The sequence below is a fragment of the Lipophrys pholis genome, assembly GCF_963383615.2.
Source record: "Lipophrys pholis genome assembly, chromosome: 15".
NCBI lineage: Eukaryota > Metazoa > Chordata > Actinopteri > Blenniiformes > Blenniidae > Lipophrys > Lipophrys pholis.
The window spans coordinates 11854534-11874727 of record NC_137642.1 but is presented as its reverse complement, the minus strand read 5'-3'; the positions used below and the strand labels follow the sequence as shown (position 1 = coordinate 11874727).

General features: G+C 43.9%; 1 protein-coding gene across 1 annotated transcript; it reads left to right on the top strand.

The window, feature by feature from the left end:
* The first annotated feature begins 518 nt into the window (after nt 1–518).
* On the top strand, nt 519–19984 carry LOC308120456 (transmembrane protein 150A). Its single transcript, XM_080481070.1, has 8 exons — nt 519–864; nt 1720–1962; nt 6400–6447; nt 6886–6972; nt 7901–7968; nt 12613–12740; nt 16638–16815; nt 17720–19984. The coding sequence occupies exons 2-8, from the start codon at nt 1898–1900 to the stop codon at nt 17989–17991; spliced, it is 846 nt and encodes a 281-aa protein (XP_080337196.1). The 5' UTR covers nt 519–864; nt 1720–1897; the 3' UTR covers nt 17992–19984.
* Nucleotides 19985–20194: the final 210 nt, after the last annotated feature.

The following is a 20194-nucleotide window of genomic DNA, read 5'->3' as shown; positions in this document are numbered from 1 at the left end:
GGGAAGGTCAAGGGTTCAAACACTGGCTGGGCCGTGGAGTTTGTATGCTCTCCCCATGTGGGTTTCCTCCCAGGGTCCAAAAACATGCACGTGAGGTTAATTGGTGACCCCAGAATTACCACTGTGTGTGGATGTGTGTGTGTAGTTGTTTGATTGCTCTGTGATGGACTGGTGACCAGTCCAGGGTGCATCCTGCCCTCGACCACAGTTGGATGGGATTGGGCCCAGCTTACAGAAGATGGATTTATTTGATTTAGGGTGCTTTTAAATCAACATTAGGTGATAATACAGGAATTACTGAGACTTTATAATGGAATCTAATGATCGGTGTCAATAGCAATATTAGAGTATGGTCATCATCACATGTTTCAGAAAGAGTAAATTATTTACTAGTATTAACACACGTCGTGTTGTGTCCTGTTTTTTCTTTTTAGTTTAGTGGTGTGTGGCTGTACGGATGGTTGTACAGTCAGTGAGCCCGCAGACACGCCCACCCGGCGGGGCGCGAGCGGTGGGGCAGGCCTGTGGGCGGAGCCACGCAGCTGGACTCTTTGGATGAGTCTCGTCTCGTGGCGGCGATGCAGAGACACACCACCGCCAGCCAGCAGCCTCAGCCTCCCCCCCACCCCCCGCCCCCCGCCCCCCGCCCCCTCCCTTTTACCCATTCACCACAGACACGGACGGCCAGCACCGACACTGCGTTAAGAACACGCACAGACGTGTGTGAAAACAGATTCTGAGCTCGTGGCTGTTTCGGGTCCACCGGATTTGTAGAGGACGCGTCCGCGTGCTCAAAAGTTTCCCGGTAAAAAATCCGAAAACAAACAAAAAACCCAAACTTTCTCTGGAGTCAAAAGACGAAAGGTGAGTAGACACAGATTTTTCTTCTGATACTCGATGTTAGTTTGAGGAAAGACTCACCTTCACCCTGCTGGTTAACTAAGAAAGGTTAACTCACTGGTCTATCATAATGAAATTAATTCGGAACTGCCACGAGATTGTCATTAAGCTCAAGAAAAACGTCGGAGCTTCACGGAAAGCCCGAACACTGTTCCTCGATTAATCAACATGAATCATCCAACCTTAAATAAATCATCAGTTATGATCAATAGTTTTGCATCTTTTCTGAATGAGTTTTAGCTGAATCCATCTTGAATCACAGAGACGCAGGGAGTTTCTCATCCTGCCTGATGTACTGTTCTAATCATCCTAAACCTGATGCTGAAACACATCTGCACGTTTTCATTCCCAAAACGGATAAAACCACCATTCTGCTGTAGTGCTGCCATCATAAATAGACATTTTCACTGACTGAGGTACACATACAATCTGACTGCTTTCAAGTGCAAATATATATTCTTCCAAACATTTTTCATTTTGGTTGAAATTTTGACCGATGACCAGATTCTCCCATTTCTAACATCTTAAATGAAAATAAACGACAAGTTATAGAGTCCAGATTATTTTAATATTTGAAAAGCCAGTAGCTGCAACCTTAGATTAATGTAGAGATGCAACCTATATAATATATATATATATATAAGAGATATTCACTTATGTTGTCAACCTGAAATTGAACGTGTCCGTGAAGAATAATTCATAGTTAGGTTTAATTATTATTCAACTAATTGTTGCCGCTTTAATAATGATGATGATACAGATTGTGGTGTTAAGTATTCTATCCTAACCGGACCCATTTCTGTTCTTTTATTTCACCAGCTGAGAGGGCACATCGCTCCTGCCATCATCCCAACTGTCAGCTCCCATCTTCCAAGAAAATGAATCAGTCGGCGGTAATGCAGATGTCAGTGACGCTCAGTTAAATGTTTGTACTACTTGATCAGATATCGCTCGGCTGGAGGAAAAAGAGGAAAGGGGCTGTTCAACGTGCTGGAAGATGTCTCTTTGGATGATACTGCCTGTCAGCCTCCCAGTCCTGACCATCACTGGGATCTGGGTTGTGTAAGTGTTTCCTCCTCTTTTATTGCAAAAAAGCTTTTGAATCGAGGCTATATAACGAAACCTTTTCACGTCTGGTATTTGCACTGTGTTGTAAGTAGTGATGTGTGAGTCAGAGAGAAGAAATGTAAGCCACGCTGTTGGAGTATAATCGTATTTTGTGACATAAAAGCAGCTTTTTTCTGCTGTCACAACAGCTGACCTTGTGAAAAGTGCAAGAAGTAATTATTTCTGTTTAATAGTCTTAGATGTGTTCACAGTGCATTCTTGGAATGTATTGGAGAAAGTAAAGCACCCCACAGCTTTCCTACTGAATGCAAGCTTTTATTCCTAAATTGGAAAAATGAATAGTAGAGCTGAACGCGTATAAATAACACAATGACATCATATCGCTCAATGTATGTGTTTTCTTTTCTTATCCAATCCATAAAACAGGTTCTATATGTTTTGGTTTTAACTACATAGCCTTATCACCAAGAACATGTGTTTTGCTTATCTATTTCATGCAAAGCATGCAGAGATAGTTTGTCTGTATGCCACCGATCCACCAAATCTGCTGTTTATATTGGAACGAGAACTGGTTTGATGCCTCAGCCTGTCTTGCCTTCAGGAGAGCAGCGCTGCATATTTATTCAGAATTCCTGGGAACCATGGCAATTGCATGTGGATTAACTCTCTCCAGGAAAGATCAGAGATTTTCACCCCTCTTGTTCAAGTGAGACACGCGAGATTTTCAGTTCATTTTAATTATTTGAAATGGAGTTGGATGAACCGTAGAGAAAGGGATGAATACCTCCTGGTTACACTCGGGCTGACAGCTCTCTTCTCTGATCTGTTATTACTCCGGAGAAGGAATGCAAAACCCGAAGGGAGGCAGAGACAGATGGCTCAATTCCAAGTCGCCATGGCTTTGTATCTAGACTGTAAGCTACATCACCTATGAGTTGCATGTCGTGTGGACAAAAATTGCTTATCAGGTGCCGAAGTAGAGACCCTCTACAGGAATTGTTTTTCAACTTGACTGCTTTACAGCCCAACCGAGGTGGTTGTCTTTTTCTATAGCGAAATAGCTCAAATATTGTTGTAGTATTTCAGTTTCCTCCTGCGTGTTTTAATCAATGCCAAGAAAGCTGAATAAAGTTAAAGTGCCAATCGCTGCTGCCTGACAGTCCCCTGTGACATCTTATAGTTTTCTTTTTTGTACAAACTGCTGGATTGTCAAAGGATGTGAAACTATGACATGTTGCATAACTTGAGGACGAGTGCGGGTGACCTGGAGGGAGAAAGGTAAATACTGGAAAGGGAGTAATCGAAAGATTAGGCTGGATTTTTCACTCTGCATCTGGTGGCCATGCCCTGTGCATGAGGTAGTGGAGGCAGGCCTGTGCCCACCCAAGACTCTTGGCTTAGATGCTGCTGCTGACCTTTTACAAGTTAAGTAATATGTCTTAAACTGCAGTGTGACCCAACAACCACTAACAACCCATAACCACCATTCCTTGGCTGTTTGGATGCTTTACTTCACCTTACAGATGTTTTTGTTTTTAAACATTTTTTATTCCAAATTATCAAACGCTGCCCCGTGTGCTTTACTTATACCGAGAGAATCAATGGGAGCTCAGCCTTTACTGCCCAGCTTCATCCATATTTGATGCATCACACCCTTTCCTGGGGTTATTTTCGCACAGCGTTTGGGAATGTTCTCTGTGCTAAGCAGATTTTTCCATGGAAGCTGGTCCTAAATGTTCCTTGTTTAGGCCCAAGTGAAGAGACCTGGTCTGTTACTCTGTATATATTGCTCACAGGCTTGCAATTACAGTTTACAACCACTGCTGAGTTTTGATAGAGGGCTAATTATATAAACAAACCTATTATTACTGCGCCTCCTCCGAGCACAAAAAGGACTGCTTTAGTTTCACATACAGCTAGAAAAGTCTACTTTATTTAGAATGGTTCCAGAGCAGCACGGGTGCTATTTTAGCTTTGGATGCTGACCAAATATACAGAAAACGAGTCAGACTTTATGGAAAATTGAACAACTTTTGCTGGCTGTAGTTCGGGTTTCTGTATTTTGTGACTGATTGTCTCTGGTTTTCCCCTTGATTCTTTGAAGGATTGTGTTGTTGTTGTTGTTGATGTTGTACTGCGGTTAATGGGCTCAGCGCTGCCAGCCCTCTACCTCAGAGCCATGTTCCACTCACATCAGTGGGTGACCTCACAGCATTATGCTGGAGCGGCGCTCTTTACAGCAACATGGGCCCCATCTGGCATATATGACTTTAACTTGATGATTCAGGTAACTTGATTCCCGCCAATGAGGCAGCCGGTTGTTTACAAATGTCCGTTTGTTCCAGCTGTGTTGTCGTACGTTGAGAAGATAAATGAGGTGAGCCACAGATTTCTGGTTATCATTTTTAGATTGGATTGGGTAGTTGAGCTGTCTTTGTAATGGACATTACAATTAAATCATTTCAAACTGTTGCATACACAACAATATCAGAAAGGGAACAAAAAAGAATCTTCCATCCAGTGTTGGTGTGCGCCTTCAATTTGAGCATCAGGTATGTGTGTTATTGAAGGATTGGATTGTGACTTGGATATTATCGACCTTGGAAAGATTCCCAATTGGTGTTTAACCTCCTCCTGAACTATGGCTGCTTTTACAAATCAGGACCGATTGCCACTCTGTCTGTCGCCTCATCGTCCTCTGACAGCCCAAACAGTTTTCATCAGCGCGTGTGAATAAAGAGGACTTAAAGTGGAAAGAACGTTTCCTTCCTGGATGTCCACTTCTACCACTTGACGTGCTCATCAAGAAATATCCCCGAACTTGGTTGCAATACAAAAAAACTTTGCTTGGATTCTACAGTACAAACAACTTCAAACTTCAAACAAATTTGTCTCGTGGATATGTGCTGTTCTTCAGGACATGGACGTGTTCGAACACAGGAAAAAAGCTTTGAGATACTCATGTTGCTGGTGGGGAAATAATGAGGAAGCCAAAGCCACTGTTAAATTCACTTCTTCACCAGGCTGAAACAAGGAACCCTCTTTATTCTCACGTGTGAAATTAAATGGGTTTTTTTTGTGGTCAGAAAATATTTCTCGTAACAACTTGCGGCATAATAATACAAGTGATCATTATAGTTCAATTGAAAACGGTCCCATGATTATTGTTTGTTTCAGTGTGTGGAAAATAAAGTTTTGGAGCCAATGCGGTTCTCAATAACAAACAAAACAGACAGCAACATTCTTTAAATAGTTTTATACAAAAATGTCAACTTTGGTTCATATTGTCATGATATATTGGTTTACCTAATTTGAACTGATCGACTGCCAATCTTCATGCAGAGTTTTCAACATTTTATGGGTTGAATTTTTCAGTTAAAAGTATTAAGAGTCTTAACTGTACATCAAATACAGCTATCACCGTTTGATCCACTGGTTACTGACCTCTGTTTGGATGCGGCTGGTCACTGACCCAAGCAAATGATGGATGTCACTGTCAATAAGACCAGTTAAACTGACACAAACTGGAATTTCCTGTGTGGTACCCTGCGAGTTGACGATGGACTGATAAGAAATGGCCAAATGTCAGGTCATGTCATTCCTCACAAGTTCAACACGCGGGACTCTGGGGAGGCCACAGTGGCGGGAATCAGGTGCTCTGGAAATCGAGGTTTTAGAGAAGAGGAATAGATGTAGGTGGTTTTTGAAATTAGCATAGAGCATGAAAATGGCAATGAACGCAGAGGCCCAAATATAAGAATCCAAATAAAAAAAGCAATGGGGCAAAATATTACTTTAATGGTGTATCAAAATTCCTCCTGTAGTTTTGATCATCATGTCAGTGGAATTAAGTACAGCTCGCATTTAGATATGGGAAAAATGAACGTATTTAAAAATGGTCCGAGTCTGTATCACTTTGATGATGAGCACATTTTTGACGCCGTAATTTGTCTTCCGTGTTTTACACCAGTTAACAGGTTTTGGTTCAAACAGTTTGGTTTTAGATGGCTGGGCGTCAAACATTCTCACTCAACGGTAGTTCATGTCAACACAGCGTATCTCTGCATTGAACTCATCCTATTCATGGTTAACCTTAACTACACGCACGGGGAGTGGTGGTCCGCCTTGCTCAGGGAGCCACGGCGGGATTCGAACCGGCGAGCATCCGATCCGGAGTCTACATCTCTTACGTCTGCATTTCTAAATGGCATTCCCTGTGAATACGTTTATTTACATTTGTAAAGAAACTGTTTGAGCCAGAACTTTCTCCAACTGCGTGAAGGTCACCGAGATATCACAATTATTGGTTTGGTTTGAAGCGGTGCATTTTATCGCCGCTTGTTGTGTGGACTATAATTTCGAGTTATTCGCTGAGTTTCTCCGACATTCTCATTTCTAATTGAACAAATTCTTTCCTTTCATCTCTTCTAGCTATGCCATGGCCTTGTACAACCAGCATGTCTGCCCCGTGGATAACTGGTACGTTGCTCAAGCTGCTTCTTTTTTTGCTCCATCACACCTTCCTCCACACTCTGGGGTCAGAGGAAGTCACAACTACCCTGATCATTATCTTGATTAGGCGTTTTTCGATGGTCACCGAAACCTATTTATTAATTTTTTTTTTACTGCGCTCGACTTCGAGTACTGAAGTGCAGAAACCTACATTTCGATTTTTGCTTAAAATTTGTGATGTTTTTATGCTTGACACTGGGACGTTTACACAAAATAAAATAGGGTAACAATGTGTTTCTTGCCTATGTTTGCCTTTTTTTTTTTTTTTTTTTTGTATTCAGTTCAGTAGAAATACTTTTCTTTTTCCCCAAAGGGGCAATTTAGAAAGAATGGACATACACACAAAAACATCTACAAAATGTTAAAAGGATATCAAATCATCAACGAAACTGTTTTCTATTCCAGGTTGTACAACCAGTCCTGTGAAGAAGAACTGTATTTGCAGAGCGGGCCGTCTCTGTGCTGCACACTGGACAATGTACCTCTCATCAGGTTAGTGAGACTGCCTCTCTCTCCTCTCCTCTCCTCTCCTCTCCTCTCCTCTCCTCTCCTCTCCTCTCCTCTCCTCTCTATTCCTTGTTTTTTTTCCCCGGAAAATATAAACAGGAACACATTCCCGTTTTGTTTTTTTCCACTTGATCTCTGTTGACACATTATTGACGGGGAAAAAAAGCTAGTAACTTTTAAGGCGAGAGAGGGAGCGTGTGTGTCTTAAAATAGCTTGCGGCCGACATATCCCGCCTGCCATCGTGGCAGTTCACAGGCAAAACACCCAGGTCTACACTTAGCCATGTAAACACGGAGGGGAGTCGGCTTACATTTGGGAGGAAATCAAGACACTCCCGTTCCTTTGTTTAGCTTTCTTTTTTTTTTTTTTTCCTGTTGTTTTTTTTTTGGTGTGCCGCGATTTCAACATCAGAGGCCGTTTGTGGCACCCAAATACTGCAGTTTGCATACAAAGCAAATCATTTTAATTCACGTTAAAAGTAGTGCAGTGAGCTTTAGAAACTCAATACCTCAAAGAGGTGCCTGGGAATCGTCGGCGTTTCTGTAGTGAATGTTAGATTTTCATCTGCGGTATGATTTGAAGAATGTGTGTGTGTGTGTGACTGCAGTCAGCTGAGAGGACTTTGGCTTTGCAGGCAGCAGGAACTCAGGCACAGACAGCCAGTGTTGACTGTCTCCTGGTTTCCCCTCCTACAAACATTTCCCATTCCTAGAAGAGAGGTGGTATGTAGTAGGTGAAAAGTCAAAGACTTGGCGACGGGATGTGAGGCAGCACAGTTCATGCTAACAGCGTGCTATAATTCAGAGGGTCGGGGGTGGGCGGAGGGTGGAGGGGGGCACGTTAGTGTTGCTGTGTAATGTCCACAGGTTCATCACATCGGTCTGATTTATCTATGTGTACTCTTTCCTGCAGTAAATGTGGGACTCTTCCTCCCGAGAGCTGCTTCTTCAGCCTTATCTGCAGCACCGGCTCGTTCATGGGTAAGGCGTCGTACAACACACACACATCCATCAATGCACTGGACATCGCACTGACTCACTCACTGACCCTTAATTCATCAATCAGTTGATCGATTAGATTCCCTGTCATGGCGGTGAGAGCGGCTCACTGTGCTTCACCTTGAAGTCTTGAAAATGTATAAAATAAACTCAGTTTTTTTGTTTTTTTCGAAGACCAATATTTTTTACATCATGGGAGCATGCTTCTTGTCTCTAAAAGTGAAGCTAATGCCCACAATATGATCATATAAGCTCATTTATTTCTGCTTGTGTGTAAAATTCACAAGCAGTCCACTTGAAATGCTGCATGTGCTCGCGAATGAGCGCGGAAACAAGAGCAAATGTATCTTCAGAGTAGCAGAAATTGACACACACATATGCCCAGGGAGCGTGCGTTGTAGCCGACACAGGAAAAGCATGCGCTATATCAAAGAGGAGCGGGAGCTCCCATGAGCTGCACTGTAGGTCTTTTGTTGGTCCACACGTGTTGCTGCCCTCGTTCACTGGATGTTCTGACTGCCCTGATCTAGTTAATGTTTCCCAGCTGTGGTGTGTGTGTGTGTGTGTGTGTGTGTGTGTGTGTGTGTGTGTGTGTGTGTGTGTGTGTGTGTGTGTGTGTGTGTGTGTGTGTGTGTGTGTGTGTGTGTGTGTGTGTGTGTGTGTGTGTGTGTGTGTGTGTGTGTGTGTGTGTGTGTGTGTGTGTGTGTGTGTGTGTGTGTGTGTGTGTGTGTGTGTGATTTTCCTTGCCTCGTTTGTACCCATGCTTTGAGCAGCTATTTCAGGCCCGTCTGTCTTGTCTAATTGGTCGACTCTTGATCGTTCCCTGGACATTTCAAAACAAGTTGCGCCATTGTTTTCTGTTTATCGTGTTTTGTTATCGAAATTACAGCCCTGGCCTGTGGTAAGAGTCAGAGAAATGACTGTATTGAATTAATGTTTTTTTTGGATCTATGTATGTAGTGAGACTACACAAATCATACCGTGTCGGCTGGACCGTTCCACCTCAGTGTGAAGTCGCGCCAGACAACCGAGAAAACCTAAGCACAAGGGAGCACAACCAAGTATTTCCATAGATACCTCCAGGTGTAGAATACAAAGAAGTGGGATATGCGTTGCGTGAATTATGTGGCAACCAAACAACAGACAAGCTGAGCGCTCTCCACTGTTAACTCGATTACTTAATCGCAGTGACGGTTTATGTTTGACTCATATTTCAGAAGAAATTTTGTTTGTGCTCTTCTTGCGTCAGTGTCTATTTCTAAAAGCCATGGGGCTTAATACAGGTTTTCACAGGTATTTTTGCTTCCGAGCAAAGAGTGGAAAACAGCTGTCGAAATGGCAAGTCTGTAATCATAACTAATTCGTACAACGTTGTAAAGCAAATCAAACTGTGATTAAAAGGACACAGGCTCATACAGATACCAGTTTTGTCTCGTGCCTCAAGCTGTAGTGTTCTTATAACATTTTGGGAAAATACAATTTTTTTTCCATTTCAGATGGCCATATTTTCTTTCTTTCTCTTGCCTGATGATAAGAAGACAGTTTTTGGTGAATTGTGTTTGTCGGACAGTATTTTGTGAGTTCTGTCAGTCAGACGGACGCTCATGTGTTTGTTGCGCTTTGACTTACAAATTGTAACGGTGACACAATTTCAGAGTGAATTCTGAACCAGGCTGTAATTTAACCGGAGTCTCATCGAGTTCAAGCTCGGTCGAGTGGATCTTCATCCTTCACTTCTTATTAGTCGCACTCTCAGCTGCCTTCCAGTCTGTAAATATTTTAATACCAGTTGTAAGGCCAGTTATTAAGGCTTAACAAAAGTAGGTTAAGTTGATGTGGTATGTAGTTCTACAACAGACTATTGTAAATAATCAGCGCTTAGCTTTTTAGCCTGTTGATTTCTTGGACGTCTGTACCAGCTACAGTTGGCTCAGGGCTTCACTATTAAGCGGGATAAGACGCACTCGCTGAACTGTATATTGCCCCATAATTGTCACTCTCCTTTTATTCCGGTTTCCACCTTTTCTGCCAGTTTACGCAGGTTATGGGTTTGAAGACAATGCGTGCATTCTTTCTCTGGGTGCCTCCTGTGGGAGAGAACGCAGTCCGGTGTTTGGGTAGGAATGGATCCCTTCATGGCGACGGCAGGGTTTGTTTTACTGTCAGGTGTGGTGTGACATTAGTAGAAATATTTACCGGTGTGTGTGTATGTGTGCGTGCATCCAGTGTCGATTCAGGTCTGTGCTTGTAGCAGCATGGTCATACGAACACCATAGTAAGGCCACGTTGTTGCAACGTGACTTTGCAGGAGCGAGTAACTGCGGTGTGTGTGTGTGTGTGTGTGTGTGTGTGTGTGTGTGTGTGTGCGTGTGTGCGTGCAACATTGTGTGAGGCGCTCCACTTCCTCCCTGTGCTTCCTCCATTCAGGGAAGGAGGTGGAATAAGAGAGCTGGAGAGGGCAGCAGTTTGTATGAGCAGCCGAGGCATCCGCATGTAAAATTATTCATAATGTTGTGCGGTCAGACGGCAGTTTGTTTGACCCTCTCGTGCCAGGCGGAGGTCAGCTAACTGCTTACTCATCAGTCCCTGGTGCAGGAGAAAGCCATGACCTCAGCGAGAAATTCATCCTCAAAGGAGCCACTCCCTCGCTCACGGTGCCCTTCAAATAAGATAAATGTGGAAGAAGCACATGCATATAAAAAATAGTCTCCTCCTTTAACCTTCAGAGCTTGCTCTTATCGTTTTATAGTAAATAAACATTTCCATTTGTCAAGATGAAATGGTCCTTTTTGTTGAAACAGGAAATAAAGAAACACAAAGCCAGCCAGCCAGTCTGCCGCATGGAGACTGCGATGCTATAATCTGATGAAAGAAATTTCACTTCGCTTTGCTTGTCCTTTCAGTGATACGGTGTGTTCTTCATTTCAAATAGCAGCTGGAAAAAAATAAAAGACGGCAGTGAGATTGTTTCCAAGCCCGAAGACTCTGCTGTTTGTTTTTCCATGAGTGTAACTGAAGTCACTTTGCCAAGGGGATTGTAATTCTTAGGAAATGAACAAAGCTCCCACAATTACAAATCCACACTCACACAAACGGATGAGGCTACTACAATAGAAATATAGTTACTACACGTTTTTAATCCCACCGCACAGTTACATCTGATGAACTGGCATCTGACTGTGCTGCGTGGTCCCTGTTAAGTGTTTTTATTAAGTTGAATTACAACATTTCACTAAATATGCGGCACATTTAATTTAACTTTGGAAATCTTGAGATCATTTGTGATTTCAATCCATTTATCTTAATGGTCACTCAGGCGACTAATAATTTCCTGTTATTCTCCCAGGGAATGCCTCAATGTTGCTAAATCCTTTTGACTCTTTGTTATTGTCACACGTTTAAGTGTTCTGTGGTGCCGTGGTGAGTTCTCCCTCTACATTTGCAGGGGATTTCCATTCACAATCCTGAACCGTGCATTTGAGACTAAACGGTGTTTCTTTATTGATCATCCAGATTGTAGACTGCTGCTGACTGAAATTTATGTTGTTTTTTTTCCAAAATCAAGGTTAGTTTCGTTTGTGCCGTCTTGGCGAAATTTCCTTCCAAGTTTCTATTTGTAATCTTAATCTACGCTCATCTTGAGCAGCTTCACGAAAGCTGCCATGAGACACACACTGTATACAAGATTGCTGCCAAAACTGCTCAGCATCTGAAACATGAAAACCACGTTTACTTTACTCCATCACCATGTGTTATTACCCGTATAGAGCAGTCCCTGAATGGGTTATGACCAAAGTGTTGTGCTGAGCTTGTGGCCCGGTCAGTCAATGCGTCTTTCGTCATTGAGACACGGACTCTCAGCCAGACAGGCGACAACATGTCCAAACCACTGGTGCAGACGCAGCTTTACATGGTTTCATTCTTCTTCCTCTCCATGACCACAGTTTGTTTGCTTCTTTTTTTTCTTCTTCTTCTTTTCTTGGCAGACCCTCCTAAATTCTGCCTTTTACACAGAGATGGCGACAGAGTTAACACAACAGTTTACTCTCTGAGAGAATATATGAGCTCCGGGTCGAGCCTGGAGGGGCTCCTTGCCCCCGCCAATTCTGTCTGCCTCGTCTTTTTCACTCACTCGGCGCAACCCCCCCCCCCCCCCTTCACCGGGCTCGGTCAGCCTTCATGGAACAGAAGCTGTGAGGGGCCGACAGAGACGAACCAAGCAGGGGTCAAGTCCTCCGTGCTGCAACAATGCCCCCAGTCAGAGCCTGTTAGCACATCAGGACTCATCTGTCCTGCACACTGTACTCTGTTTCCCTTCACCTTTTCAAAGCCTGGACCAACCCCCACCGATTTCTCACTGCTCGCTCACTTTCCCGCCCTTTCCTGCCGGCGATATTTTTACATGAAATTGGGCTTCCTGTAATTCTCACTCCGCTTCCCAGTAATTCATGTGTTTCTTGGCCTAGTGAGTTATGAGAGTGTTTGCATTAAGTCGAAGCCAGGCTCTCTTTGGTACTCTTCCAAAATATGCTCAATAATTCTTCGTCACCTCTTTTACAGTGATTGTTTAACTGAATAATGAGTCTGACTCTTCTCTTGTGTCTTTGTCGCTCTCTGCTTGTGCAGTTATGGTGATCGTGCTGCTCCGCTATGCCCACGTCATCGAGAAACATCAGAACTGTGTCCTCAACACGGCGAGTCTCTCCACAGGCTGGATCTGTGCTGCTGGACTCATCATGGTGGGAAATTTCCAGGTACGACCTTTTGGTTTCCTCTTCCTGCAAAATCAAATGTATGTGTTTTGAAGTAAATGGCAAAAACAACGCATTGGACGTGTTCCCGGAAAGGACAAAATTTGGAGGACTTGTAACTCATGTAACCACCACAATGGGGACATTTTCAGTTTTGAATGAATCATCATAGTAATGCACCGTATCGTAACTCTGTCTGCATCCTTATGTCATTCTTTGCATGCTTTCATCTAAAACCCGTCTGGAGCTGAATCTTAACAGTTATGTAGCTCTCTGTGATTGGTTGAATTGGATTCTTTGATGTGTTGAAATCTTGGCACGCACTGTGAAGTCTGCCACGATTTTGTTTGCGTATGACATTTTAGTTCTTGATTGTCTTGACATTGATGGGAAGCAGCTCCATAGTTCTGTGATGCATAATTCAGTATTCATCTGTCGTGGGAATGAGCTTGTAGAAACTTCAGCACTGATTCTCCCGCTGTGGAGCGACAGAGACGAACAGGGACTCGGTGTGTACCGTGGTTGGACTGACATCTTTAGTCAAACTATAGTTTGGAGGTCAAAAGCGTTTTAACAGAGTCTGTGGAGCAGATATTTGGTTGTAGCGCTTCACGCTAAGAGAGCCGTCTTCAGCCTCTTCCCGCTTTTCCTTCGAGGCCTCAGTTGTACAGAACTGTGAGGAATTTTACCGAACGAGCCAGGAGGAAGTGAGTCATCAAATCTGTCCATGCATGGAGAGGAGTCTGGCAGACAGGGTGTGTGTGGCGGACGCCCCATCTATACGCAATTAGGAGTCTGATCCTCATCACTCGTAGAAAATCCTCTCCGACAGCTTGGGACATTTCAGCGGGATAGCAATAACGATTACAAATAAACTATAAAGACCAAAAGAAACAATGGAAATGTGGCCTCAAAATTGTGCAAATATTCAAATTCTTAACCTCAGAAGACTTTAGCTTCATATTCTCATGCAGGCAAACACCATAAACCGTCCGACAGCGAGAAAATAATCCAAGAGATCAAAGAGAATAAGAACACCAGAAACACGGGCTCATGGTAACAAACTGCACTGTTACATAAGGCTGCTGGGGCTTTTCCTGTCAGGCAGCCTGATGGTTTGGACATAGAAATACAGGAATGGATGATGGAGAAGCATATTGCTGCCACACACAGATCCATGAGTGTGAAATGTGTGAAACAGAAGGACGGGGTGCAGAAAGTATGAAGAGCAGAGAAGGTGAACTGACCCCTCCTCTCCCTATTTAGCTCTAAAGTAGATGAGAAGATCTTTAGATGTTTGTGCTAAATACAGCTTTATTTCTTTGGCGGTTTTCAAAACTGTTAGAAACGACAACAACAAAACAAAGGAGCTTAGAAGAATAAAAAGAATATACCAAAAAAATTATAACCTTAGACGGAAATATCCGAAATCGATAAAATCCACATAATAAAAGTGAGTTCTAGGGAGAGAATCGGGCTCATAAGGAGTCAAAAGCTGTCATAGATACAAAGGAGCCTGGCTCTTTAAGGATTTGAGAACAAATGAAAAAAAAAACCTCTTAAATTCAGAACAAGGACGCGTGTAATGTGGTCAGTTCTTCACCTGCATGTGGAAAGTCCTCTCGTGAGGTCATCTTTGTAGGTTATATTGACAGAATCTGGAGTAAAGGGAATTGCAGCATCGTAATCTGGAAGATATCAAAGCATGAATTACATTTTTCATTTCAGCAGGGCTAAGCAATGATCTGATACTGCACAACCTTGTTGAACAAGAAAAAAAGTTAGCAACAAGGGTGCAGACCTCCACATATATACATGCATGAAGAATATGAGAAGGAATGTGTATAGCTTGGGTGTTCAGGTTTTCATGACGATTTCATATTTGAAGTCATCCACCTGTAAAAGGAAAAAAAAAAACCTAAAACTTCATTTGAGTGTGATACACAGCTGTGTGTCGCCTTCAAGCTTCATCAGTGAAATCACATTTGTTGAATTCTTCATTCAAAGTCAACTGAAAGTATTTGTGGCGATGATTCATCCCATTTGAGATGTTGGAAGGCCTTCGCTACAACAGGTGTGGCAATAACGGCTCAAAGTCGTTTCACATTGTTGTTTCCAGTAAATGAAAACTGAAGCTGATCAGTGTTGCTTGTTCTCACACGTCCGTCCTCACTCCTCCTGTCGCCCTGTCCACTTTGCATCGCCAAAATACTCACCCGTTTAGAAACTGTGTTACAGTGAAGGATGCACACTCATTGCACGCTCACATGTATCTCTCTGACCTGAGTCTCTAATGAGTGTGAGCTCTGTGTGACTACTCTTACTATTCATTTATGCAGGCAAGCTGTTCAGTGTCGGCCTGCAGCGACTGATTTATCAAGCCGATCTTGTTTAGTCATCAAGCTGTACTTTATGTAATGACAAGTATTGCAGTCCGAGACCTTTGGGAATGCAGTGAGAATGGATAAACCTGCAGTTTGACCAGTGACTGATGGGGAAAACGGCCATTTTTCTGCAGTCCGTTCTTTACTGCATTTTAATATTCCTCCTTTTTTTTTTCTTTTCCCAACTCGCCTTTATTGCATCTGAATTAGCCTCACTCCCACTACACAGTCCTGAGACACCACTCAGACCAAGTGTGAAAATGTCCCAGAAATTCAGCGGCAGAAGTGAATTTGTCGGCTTGAAGCGTCACTCTAGCCAGCAGGTAATGACTGCATGTAACGACCAGGCAGCAAGCAAACACTAAACCTTACGACTGGCGCAGGTCGCCGTACTTTCAGTCCAGCTGTGTGCGTGCTTTACATTCCTCACAGTTTTGTAAACCCAAGTAGACGTCCTCCAAGTGCTGAGTACTCTAAAGTCAGATGTTGAACTGGGATAAGGATTTTTGTCGCTCTGCAGATGGAATCACCAGAGCAGCTCTGGTATATAATCCAGTACGAAGGAGAACAAAAAGGTGGTTGTGTGTGTGTGTGTGTTTTATTTTTTGGGTGTGTTAAGTAACACTTTGGCAGCACTCAGACCCCACACGGTGCCTGTGTGAAGAAGTTGGGACTGGATGAAGATAAGATGCACAACACGAATAATTAATTATGTAAAAGTACGGCATCGACTAATTCTGTTTGAAATCTACGTCTATTATTTTTTCCTGCTATTGAAAGATTCCATGTAAATGTTGAACTTTTTGAGGTGTAGGTTTTTACCTTGATACGTCTGGAAATGTTATTTGTCACTTTGAGGATTAGCCCACTGCTCAAGAATGTTAAGTATGTACTAACCAGGTCACTGGACAAATGGCTTAGATGACAAAACTGAAAAACTTCTATGCTTTTGCTCTAAAAAAATGCCGGAGAATTATGTGGTGCAGGGAGACGTTTTTTCACTAAACCGGCCTAAACTGTTTAGCGTTGGCCAGGAAAAGGATTTTTTTTTTCTTCATCTGCCTAAATGAGTCTTTAGATGAGGTTTTGGGCTTTGGGTAATGTGCCATTGAATCTGTTATCTCTGTGTGTATGTGTGTGTGTACGTACTGTTCAGTGAGAGCTGTGGTCACATGCTCCTGACCAGTTCTTTTGTGTATTGTTTCTTATCGTTCTTGTGACCAGCAGGGGAACGGAGGCACTCTGTTGTATTGCAGCTTGGAGCCGCTCTGTCACTTCTTCTTCTTTTCCTTCTAACTTAGAGACTCTAATCAGCTTCCAGCTGATTGTTACACAACTCAGGATGATCTGAGTCTGCCTGATGTGGTCACTGTGATTATTCCCCATATGGTGTTGTCCTTTTTCACTGTTTGTTTCTGTCTCCTGCCACACCAGCGACCGTCTTTATTATCGTCTTTCTCATTTGAACTCATTCGTCTTCACACCTCTCCCTCTTTCTTCTCCCCTTACATGGCAGGTGGATAATGCCAAAGTCCTCCACTATGTCGGAGCCGGCATCGCCTTCCCCACCAGTATGCTGTTTGTGTGCCTACAGTCAGCGCTGACCTACCGACTGGCCAAGACCCAGGGGGAGTACAATTTGGCCCACCTCCGGCTCTGCATGACCCTGCTGGCCTTGGTAGCCTTGGTGCTCAGTATCCTTCTCAGCTCTTACCAGATGGCTGCCTCCGAGGCTGTGAAGTGCATGAAATTAGCACATTGTTCGGTCAGATACACACAGGAAAGTAGTGGGTATAATCCTGTCTTCTGTCTTCATGGCACTCCGTGTACAGCCACGCAGGAGGGAAGCTCTGTTTTACATGTCGCTCAGTTCAGTGAAGTTTCTATAAGTTCAAATGAGCCGGTTGACTTCCTCAGGACGATTTTTGGTTCCTTTGTTGCTGAAACTAAAATAACTTGTTGAGAAAGACTTATTGACTGAAACTGTGCGAAAAGCGTGTCGGAGAATGGCGAGTGAAACGAAACACATTGTTTTCCTTCCTTCCCATCGTGCAACCACATCCACAACCATAAACTGTCAAAAAAGATGGTCCATGATTACCTAAAGACAAAATATCCTGATTGCCCCCTGGTGGCTGGTTGGTTGTATTATAGGTCAAAATGAAGCAAATGAAATATGAGCTCGAATAAATCAGGCAAAGTAAAGAGTCGTACTGAAGAGTTGCTATTTATAATCGGTTCATCTTCATGATCTGCAGCACTGCTGTGTGAAGCAATAGTTTGCTAATGGGACTGATGGGAGCGTGTGTTTGGAGCTCCATGTTGTGGTTGTCTATATTTATATAGAGTTTATACGTACACACACCTGAGATGTTCACCAATACAAGCCTTAAAAAAAACTTTTCTGCACACAATGTGGTTTGTTTAAGACAAGTCAAACAAACGTCTGCCATCATTCCAAAATGTGACCAAAACAACCCCTCTGCTATCAGACAAACTTGCGCTGCGAGACAGCCCTCCTGATGCATTTGATTCAAACAGTTTATCCTCTGCAGCTTCAGCCCCTCTCTCTTCACTTCTCCTTAACCCATACTTCAGGCGGAGTGTTTTTCTGTCAGGAGAGTTTCGTCCTGCAACACGCGTCGGCCATCTTTGAATGGGTGTTCTGCGTCATCATCATGCTGTTCTATGGGACCTTCGCCTTTGAGTTTGCCGGCATGTCGGGCGACACCATGGCGGTGCTGGCCCGGGGAGGCTCCCTGGGACCTGCTGGGAGAGAACACAAGGTGGACACGCTGGCGACGCTGGGAGGGGGCGCTCTACACAGCCAACCGCATCCCCACCAACCTGAAAACGTGTCCATCATGTAGCCTGCCGGCACATCTCCCCGCCACACAGTTGCCTTCTTTTATTCCTTACAAACTCTGGTTGGCCAATGAGTTTAATTACTCATTTTCGGCCACATTCGCCTGAAGCTTTGAGATGAAAGAAAAACAAAAAACAGGCCAGTGCAGCAGCGGCGGCGGCGGCGGTCTCGTGGACCGGCTGGAGCCGTGGAGAGCTCAGTTTGACTCGTGCTCACATCAGACTTTGTGTCTGCAAAGAACTTCATTGCGTTTTGCACATTGCTCAAGGGTGAAACCAAATGTTCTCCTAACTCTCAGTCCTGTCGTCTGCGACCAGCAGAGGTGGACTGTTAACCGGGAGAAGAAAAATGTACTCTTGACGTCCTCCGAACCGTCTCAGTCTGGCCCCGGCCTTGTGTCTTTGGAGGTGACTACCACGCTGGTTTCATTTGATGTAAAATAGCGAAGGCTGCTGGACAGCCCAGCCGTCCGTTTTGCAGCAGAGAGCAGATGGTGTGTGAGTGTTACGGCGGTAGCGAGGGTGGAGAATGGACGGAAGCAATAAATGCAAAGAAAATGTGTCAGACAGAGAAGTACAGAAGTATCCGAGTCAATCCTGGAGACGGCGAGGGCAGCAGTCCGTTTTTTACAATCAAGAAGAAAAAAAAAGTACTTATTACAAACGCAGCCCTGTTAATTAAAAGCTCAATCCTTTGTTATTGGTTTTAAAGTTTTATTGAGTCTGTATACTCACCTTCATGCCAAAGATATACAAATGGGTAAACTAAAGATACAGATTTACTCTATTGGAGTTGCTTGGCTGAGACTAAATGGAAGGTAAACACATTTTTCGAGGTGGACATCAGGGCGTTAATGTGCTCTGTTGCCCTGACGTCTGTGTGTATGCACAGATGTTGGCTGTAACAGCCGCTGTCCGTTTGTTCTGTGGTCGAGAAATTGCTCAAAACCATTTCTGTTTGATCAAGCAACTCCACATATGCTCACCTCACATTATTTTTAACCTATCCATGGGAGCCACGTCCAGAACACTTTGGGCTCTGTGTGTCTGGGTGTTTTACCTGACATGTCATGTCTTTAGTTTTAATGACATTCAGAACAAGCAGTGGACCAGGTGCTTTTTAAAGACAATTCCTACAGCCGAGTGTTACCTAAAGATTAGGAGCAATACAGTGGATCGATACCAAACCCGAAACAATTAAGGCTTCTTCCCAGTGGATGAGGGGTGATGCAGCATCCAGAGGCCGAGAGCGGAGCAGCTAATTCAAGACAGAGCTCCGGGTTTATTGAGTTTAGTGGCGACGCGTCACACGTGTTTTCAGGTCCTGCAGATGGAGTTCTGCCTCCTATTATGCCTCATCAAGGACGTGGAGGAGGATGAGGAGAATGTTGCTCCACCTTCTTGCTTTTTCTTTGAACCTCTACATAGTTTTTTTTTGGTCAGTCTGTCTCGCTGGTGCAGCGGGACAAAGGGAACATAAAGGGCGACTGTGACACAACGTGTGCTGCCTCTGTGCTGCCGTACAGCATGTAGCCAAATATCGGTCCGTCAGTGGCATTGGTGCTAAAACACAAAACGGCCTTATCCTGTGCAGTGATGGAGGCTACATCGGATGAATAAAAAGCAATAATTTGAGAAAGGGCTGCAGTCACTGCCTGCTAATAGAGGGAGCAGGGACAGAAGGTCCCAGCGAGTGCCAGGAATACTAATGTGTGCAGAAATGCTCCTCCGTCACAATCACTGTTGGTTACTGTTCATATCTTTTAAGAAATAGTCAGCGTCCCTGTGTATTATTAACACGCTTTTGAGGGAGGCAACCTAGGCAATCGGAAGCTTTAAATGGGCAAGGCTCAGGTTAGTCGGCTGCCGTTGCTTCCCCCTCAAACCACAGCTGGCCACATGGTCCCGTGCCAGCGTTCCGAGTGCCGGTTGTTTTTGTTTTTTTTTATTGCAAATTGTTCACAGTTTCACAGTCTGTTACATAAAAGCTTTGAAGTGAATCCACTGTCAGGCTGAATGTATTTTTACACCCCCCCCCCCCCCCCCCCCCCCCCCCCCCCCAACATGAAGCTGGAGCACAGTCAGACAGCTGTGGTGTTTGAGGCACCGGTCGCTCTCTGCCTCCCTCTGCTTGTCAGAAAGTGTACTGTAGGCCATTTGTGTGGAAATCTGATCTGTGCTGTTTTTCTTGGGTCAGCTCACAGGAGG

Coding starts and splice junctions, on each gene's coding strand:
- LOC308120456 (XM_080481070.1), top strand. CDS start 1,898: ATGTCTCTTTGGATGATACTGCCTGTCAGCCTCCCAGTCCTGACCATC. Junction 7,969..12,612: donor CAGCACCGGCTCGTTCATGG/GTAAGGCGTCGT, acceptor CTGCTTGTGCAG/TTATGGTGATCGTGCTGCTC. Junction 12,741..16,637: donor TCATGGTGGGAAATTTCCAG/GTACGACCTTTT, acceptor CTTACATGGCAG/GTGGATAATGCCAAAGTCCT.